Source organism: Vulpes vulpes, chromosome 5, assembly GCF_048418805.1.
Source record: "Vulpes vulpes isolate BD-2025 chromosome 5, VulVul3, whole genome shotgun sequence".
Classification (NCBI taxonomy): domain Eukaryota; kingdom Metazoa; phylum Chordata; class Mammalia; order Carnivora; family Canidae; genus Vulpes; species Vulpes vulpes.
This window is the reverse complement of record NC_132784.1, coordinates 75003698-75011585: the sequence shown is the minus strand read 5'-3', so window position 1 is coordinate 75011585 and position 7888 is coordinate 75003698. Positions and strand designations below refer to the sequence as shown.

Sequence of the window (7888 nt, the reverse complement as noted above, 5' to 3'; positions counted from 1 at the left end):
AACGTGTAAGAGATGTAGACTTCAATCAGAGAATTAAATTCCCTGAACTTTTTAGCATCTCCTGTCTGGGGAGTTTCTGAGAAGAGCAAAAGTCAACTTCCCAATTGCTTCCTTCAGAGGTTAAGGAACATAGCTCTAATTAATCCAATTATGAGGTTGGTACTTCTACTTGTCCCTCATGATTAACCCCCTCTTATCCTGGCTCCTAGAGGTTTCCCTCTGCATTCTCAAGCAAGTGGCAGAGAGGAGCTCAGTATCACATCCCTCTGTCCCCACCACATGCTTCCTTAAGAGGTTCCTGGTGTTCTATTCTGACTTCACCCCTCATTAGACCAATGATGCCAGTGAGTTCCAGGGAGACTTGAATCCAGTGGACCTGGACCACTTCACACACATACTCCAACACATCACCTGATCACCAAACCAGAAATATAAGAGATTAATAATGGAATGAAACTAATAAATTAATATTTCTGCAAGAAATATTAATGGAGACCCTGTAAAAGAAAGAGGAATCCCAAAGAAATAATCCACAAAAACAGGGACTGAATAGGTATTACGATGACACTAACTTCATATCTTTCGATAGTTACTCTGAATGTGAATGGGCTAAATGATCCCATCAAAGGACGCAGGGTTTCGGACTCAATAAAAAAGCAAGACCCATCTATTTGCTGTCACCTGACCAGAGATTGCTAGACCTGGAAAAGTCTTTCAGATCACCTTGTCCATATTATTCACCGTAAATGTGGGAAAATAGCCAGAAAGGAAAAAGTATTGTGCAGAGATAACTCATGTACTGGTAGCATGGCTAACCAGACCCTTCCTGACTCTTTCAGCTGCTCATTCTTAAAGTTCTAAGTGTTTTCCCACAAACTGTCAGCACGTGGTTTTCATGTGCAAGGGTTTCAGGAAGACTAGAGCTCCCAAATTGCTAGGCACAATCTCCTAGGAACAATACATCACACTTGTGTTGGACAGAACGGTGTCTTTCAACCTTTCTAACATCTCACAGATAGTCAAAGTACCACTCTATTATAGTAGCCACTATTCCCATTCAACAGATTCAGTAACCGAGACTCAGAAAGATTAGGAGGATGGTTTAAACCTATACAACTAATAAACCGTCCACCTAGGTTAGATGTCTAGGTGTAACATTTCCTGCCCAAATAGGTGCCCCATTAGGAAACAAAGAGACCAGTGGGAAACCAAAGTAGAAAATGCCCCCCATTTTCTTCTGCTCTGTGTAGTAATGCTGCTTCATCAAAGTTCTATATCTTGGGGCAAACAAATTGTGAATCTATGGTATATATTCAATCTCTTCCTCCTAACCATAATCCATCTGAAACACTGCAAAAAAATCAAACAGTTTTTTTTTTTAATTTTACTCACTTATTCATGAGAGACCCCGAGAGAGGCAGAAACACAGACAGAGAGAGAAGCAGGCTCCACGCAGGGAGCCCGACGTGGGCCTCGATTCCAGGTCTCTAGGACCAGGCCCAGGCCCTGGGCTGAAGGCAGCACTAAACCACTGAGCCACCCAGGCTGCCCCATTTTTTAAAGTTCCAGAAATTATCACTACTTTAAGAAACCTATGTTAATTCCTTCTGCATATACATCAATAACTTCCTTATTAGTTTCATACTAAATGACATTGGCTATGGTAGTAGGCTCAGCCTTTCTCCACTTCTCACTAAGAAAACTCTAGAGGAGAAAATAATGTTGAAAATTCTCAGTATCATTAACAGCTGGGAAGGACTTCTAAGAGTAACAAAGGCTGGACAAATGGCATGGAGAAACACAAATAGTGATCCATACATGCATTTCTGCTGGCCTGAAGGATGTAGAGAGAAAGAACACTTCTCTGCCTTATATCACACCTCCCTGCCACACAGCCACACATGCTTATGCACATGTACACACACACACAAACACACACACACACACACACACACTATTTGCTTAGAAAGGTAATAAAAATAACTAACATTTGGATTATTTTAATTTTTACAGCTTTATTGAAGTATGGTTGACAAGTAAAAAATTGTAGGTATTCAAGGCATATAACATGATGGTCTGATATATTTATATATTGTGAAATGATTACCACAGTCAAGCTAACCAAATAGAAACTCAGCAGCCATGAACTACAGTGAATGAAAAGAAAAATAATTCAACAGAGAACATTGGCGTCAGAAATGATGAATCAGGGGGATCCCTGGGTGGCTCAGTGGTTTAGCGCCTGCCTTTGGCCCAGGGCGTGATCCTGGGGTCCTGGGATCAAATCCCACATCAGGCTCCCTGCATGGAGCCTGCTTCTCCCTCTGCCTTTGTCTCAGCTTCTCTCTCTCTCTCTCTGGGTCTCTCATGAATAAATAAAATCTTAAAAAAAGAGAGAGAAACCTACTTCATGACGGTGTGAGAAATAAATAAAATAAGTGAGATGTCTATGGTGGTGTCACAAAAAAAAGATTTAAAAAAAAAAAGAAATGATGAATCAGAAGAAAGAATCTAGGAGTAGAAGACAAGACTTTTGAATTTATCCAAAGGAGAACACAGAAAAAAAATGAAAAAAAAAAAAGGTGTAGAAAGCTTGTGAGACTGTTGGTGGGAATGTGAACTGGTGCAGCCACTCTGGAAAACTGTGTGGAGGTTCCTCAAAGAGATAAAAATAGAACTACCCTATGACCCAGCAATTGCACTGCTGGGGATTTACCCCCAAGATACAGATGCAATGAAACACGGGGACACCTGCACCCTGATGTTTATAGCAGCAATGTCCATAATAGCCAAACTGTGGAAGGAGCCTCAGTGTCCATCGAAAGATGAATGGATAAAGAAGATGTGGTTTATGTATACAATGGAATATTACTCAGCCATCAGAAACAACAAATACCCACCATTTGCTTCGACGTGGATGGAACTGGAGGGTATTATGCTGAGTGAAATAAGTCAATCGGAGAAGGACAAACATTATATGGTCTCATTCATTTGGGGAATATAAAAAATAGTGAAAGGGAATAAAGGGGAAAGGAGAAAAAATGAGTGGGAAATATCAGAAAGGGAGACAGAACATGAAAGACTCCTAACTCTGGGAAATGAACTAGGGGTGGTGGAAGGGGAGGTGGGCGGGGGGTGGGGGTTACTGGGTGACGGGCACTGAGGTGGGCACTTGATGGGATGAGCACTGGGTGTTATTCTATATGTTGGCAAATTGAACACCAATAAAAAATAAATTTATTTTTAAAAAAATAAAGCTTGTGAGAACAATAGGATATCATTAAAAGAAACAGTCTAGAACTACCGCAGTCCCAGAAGGAGAAGAGAGGGAAAGGGGGAAGAAAGCTTATTTAAAGAAATAATGGCTGCATATTTCCCAAATCTAGGGAGATATTTGGACATCAAGTTCATGAAGCTAATAGGTCACCCAAAATTTCAATACAAAATGATCTTCTCGAAAACTATTATAATGCAACTGTTTAAGAGAAAAGACAGAGAGAATTTTAAAAGCAGCAAGAGGTAAAAAAAATCCTCTCACCTAAGAAACCTCCAAGGCTATCACTGGCTCTCTCAGCAGAGCCCTTCCAAGCTAGGAGAGTAGAATGGTATATTCAAAGTAATAAAGGGAAAAAACTGCCAACCAAAAATACTTTATCCAGAAGTCATCCTTTGAAATGAAGGCAAAATACAGACCTTCCCAAACAGACAAAAGCTGGTAGAGTTCATCACCACTAGACTGGACTTAGAAGAATTTCTAAAAGGAGTTCTTCAAGCTGAAATGAGAGCATGCTAATTAGTAACGTGAAAACATGAAAATGTACAACACACCGGTAATGATAAGAATATGGTCAAATTCTGAATACTCTAATACTGCAATATGGTGGTGTGTTAACCACATAACTGTAGTACACAGTTAAACGATAAGCCCACAGCTAATCTCATACTCAATGGTGAAAAGCTAAAAGCTTTTCCTCTAAGATCAGGAAAAAGAAAAGGATGCTCATTCTCACCACTCCTAGTTAACATAGTCCTAGCCAGAGCACATAGGGAAGAAAAAGAAATAACAGGCATCAGAATTCAAAAGAAAGAAGTAAATTGTCCCTGTTTGCAGATTACATAGAAACCCCCATTACATAGAAACCCCTAAAGACTCCATTTAAAAAAACTGTAAGAACTAATCAAAAAATTAATTAAGAACATGAAATCAACATACAGAAGTCAGCTGTGTGACAATACATTAAGAATGGTCTTAAAAAGAAATAAATTTTATTCATAATAGCATAAAAACAATAAGGTACTCAGGAATAAATCTAACCAAGGAAGTGAAAAATCTGTACACTGAAAACTATAAGACTTTAGAAAGAAACTGGAGAAGACTCAAATAAATGGAAAAATATTCCATATTCATGGACAAAAAGAATTAATATTGCAAAATGTCCCCACTACACAAAGCCATCCATAGATTCAAGGATATCTCCGTTAAAATTTCAGTGGCATTTTTCACAGAAATAGAAAAAAAATCCTAAATCTCATATGGAACCACAAGAGACTACAAATGACTAAAGCATCCTGAGAAAGAACAAATATGAACATGTCACACCTCCTAATTTTAAACCATATTACAAAGGGGCACCTGGGTGGCTCAGTCACTAAGCACCTGCTTTGGCTGAGGTCATGATCTCAGGGATCAAGCCTGGTATTGGGATCCCTGCTCACAGGGAGTCTGTTTCTCCCTCTCCCTTTACCACTTACTTATTCATTCTCTCTCTCTCTCTCTCTTCCTTTCTCTCTCAAATAAATAAAATCTTAATAATAAAATAAACTATATTACAAAAATATAGTTATCAAAACAATATGGTACTAGCATAAAAACAGACACATAGACCAGTAGAACAGAATAGAGAACCCAGAAATAAATTTTTGCATACACAATCAACTAATATTTGATAATAGTGCCAAGAATACACAATGGAGAAAGGATAGTTTGTTCAGTAAACAGTGATGGGACAACTGGATAATCACATGCAGGAGAACAAAACTGGACCCCCATCTTACACTATTGACAAAAATTAACTCAAAATAGATTAAAGACTTAAATGTAAGACCTGAAACCAAAAAACTCCTGGAAGAAAACATAGGAGAAAGGTCTTTGACATTGGTGTTGGCAACAAATTTTTTTTGAAATGACACCAAAAGCACAAGCGACAAAAGCAAAAATAAACAAGTGGGATTACACCAAATTAAGAAACTTCTTTCTGCACAGAAGCACCTGGGTTTCTGTGTACTAATATAGAAAAATGTCCAAGATATATTGTTAAGTAAATACAGCAAGTTTCAGATCCACTTATATAATATCTTATTGTTTGTGTAAAAGGTAAAATAAGAAATAAGAATACATATTATACATGAATTTGCTAAAAGAAAATCTTTGTCTCTCTCTCTCTCAAATATATAAACAAATATTTAAAAAATACTTCCACAGTGTTATTTATAGCAATAAAAAATTAGAAACAATCTCGACATCTAACAGAAAGTGACTAATCAAGTTACAGTACATTCATAAGAGGAATTATCTTACAAGTTATTAGAATACACTTTTTGAAGACGACACAGTTAGAATTACTCCAGAAACAACAAGCCCTATTAACTTTCCTTCATCTCATTCTGCTCCTTTAATTTGGACTCAGCATCACTCTAAACCCAAGGATCAATACCAAGACTCAGCCTCTATTTCTCTTCTAGCTTCATTGTCCTGATCCACAGTTTCTTCATGGCCTTCTTCACTTCAGCATTTCTTAGGGAGTAAATGACAGGGTTGAGGAGTGGGGTGATCACTGTGTAGAACACAGCCACTGTCTTGTCTACAGACAAGGTGGTAGAAGGCCTCAGATAGATGAAGATACATGGCCCAAAGAATAAGGTAACCACAGTGATATGGGACCCACAGGTAGAGAGGGCCTTGCTCCGCCCCTCAGAGCTTCGAGTCCTCAAATGGAGCAAAATGACCACGTAGGAGGCTAAGATGATCCCAAAGCTGATCACAGACAAGGTCCCCCCATTGGCAACAATCAGCACACCAATGAGGAAGGTGTCAGAACAGGCAAGTTTGAGCACAGGAAGCAGGTCGCAGAAATAGTGGTCAATCACATTGGGACCGCAGAAGGGCAAGCGGAAGATCAGAAGGATTTGGGCAAAGGAATGTACAAAGCCTCCCACCCATGCCATTCCCACCAGGACAGCGCATACCTGCCAGTTCATGATAACGGTGTAGTTGAGGGGCCTACAGATGGCCACATAGCGGTCATAGGCCATCACAGTGAGCAGGAGGATCTCAGTGCCACCGAAGAAGTGCATGAAAAAAAGCTGTGTCATGCAGCCCCACAAAGAAATTGCTTTCCTTTCAGCCAGCAAATCTGAGATGAGCTTGGGGGCTGTCGTAGAGGAGTAGCAGATCTCCACAAAGGATAGATAGCTGAGGAAGAAGTACATGGGGGAACCAAGCCTTCTGCTGGTCATGACAATGAGCACAATGAGGAGATTCCCCAGCACAACTGCTATGTACAAAAGCAGAAACAGCACAAAGAAAACTTTCTGTACATCCTGATTGGAAGAAAGTCCCAGAAAAACGAATTCGGTCACATTGTGTGTGTTACCCATGAAGGCGCCTCAGGTGGCAGTAAGTTGGGTGGGGCAATCTGAAATGATACGAAAGATTTATTCATCAAGTGTGTGAATTATATAATAATCCCTCTCAAATTTGAAAAGCCTGTGAGCTGGATATTGAAAGATGAGTAGAAGTTAGTTTGTTTGGTGTAGAAAAGGGGAATATCATTCCAAAAATGAAGAAGAGCATACTAACCCATGAAAATCCACCCATGTGTGGCTGGAGTGAAGGGCAGAAGAGCAAAGATGAAACTAGAAACATAGTCTAGTACCAGTTCCAGAAGGATTGTTACGCATTTGGGGATTTATCCTGCAGACAATGGGGACTCACCAGGAATGCTAGTTAACTGGAAAGCAAAATCATTTTGTATGTAAAGATTGGACTGGTGGGAGTAGACCCATGGAGGGGGCACCTATTAGGAGAAAAATGGCCCCTCAGATGATGGTGGCAGCAAGGATAGTGTTGCTGTCTCCATGTTAGAGGTCTCCCTATGACGCCTGAATGCTTTTAGCTATCTTTTGCCTTCAGCTTCTCTCCCTCCCACTTCCTTTTGTTCCCTGTCCATCCTTGGTTTGCAGAACATGATTCTTACCTCTCCATTTACTCTTCAGACTCTTCAGAAAAGATGTCCCTTGACACTCAGCATTCGTTCTTATTTTTGCTTCTCCTAATTCCCTCCTTCTACGCTTGGTCACTTGGTGATTTCATCCCATTCCAAGGGTCCAGTTCAATCCATACACAATTCTTCTCTTTACTGATATCTCCTATCATATGCCCCAGTGGCAAGAGAAGCACAAACACCCTCTGTCCGACTGTCCACTTATGCTCTGACACAACCTTCTCCACATCTAGCCTTCCAACACCTTGGGTCATCACCAATACTGCACTGACTGGTTTGCACACTGTTCTCATCCATTCTGGACCAAGGTGACTGAGGTCTGTGTGTATCAATACAGCTCCTCCTACAGTGAGGTTCATGACATTCATTCATGCCACAAAGCTTTCTTCCTCTAGCATCTGGGGCAGGTTCAGCTGATGAAGGACCACTATGAGCCAGAAGGGATCATAGATAGAGTTTATGCCTTCAGAGACAAAGATGGCAGCAGAGACTAGAGAGACCAAACTCTCAGCTCAGCTGGGGAATTTTACCAACAGGCCATTCATCAGAGAAAGTACTTCTAGGAGTCCAGACTCCTGGGTTTACATTAGGTTTCTTCAGGTGGT

The 7888-nt window shown here is 40.3% G+C and overlaps 1 protein-coding gene across 1 annotated transcript; it reads right to left on the bottom strand.

The window, feature by feature from the left end:
* Positions 1 to 5727: 5727 nt before the first annotated feature.
* On the bottom strand, positions 5728 to 6657 carry LOC112923952 (olfactory receptor 4X2-like). Its single transcript, XM_026003880.1, has one exon. The coding sequence runs from the start codon at positions 6655 to 6657 to the stop codon at positions 5728 to 5730; it is 930 nt and encodes a 309-aa protein (XP_025859665.1).
* Between the last annotated feature and the right edge of the window lie 1231 nt (positions 6658 to 7888).

Excerpts from the sequence above, each read along its gene's own strand:
- LOC112923952 (XM_026003880.1), bottom strand. The coding sequence starts at position 6,657 with ATGGGTAACACACACAATGTGACCGAATTCGTTTTTCTGGGACTTTCT.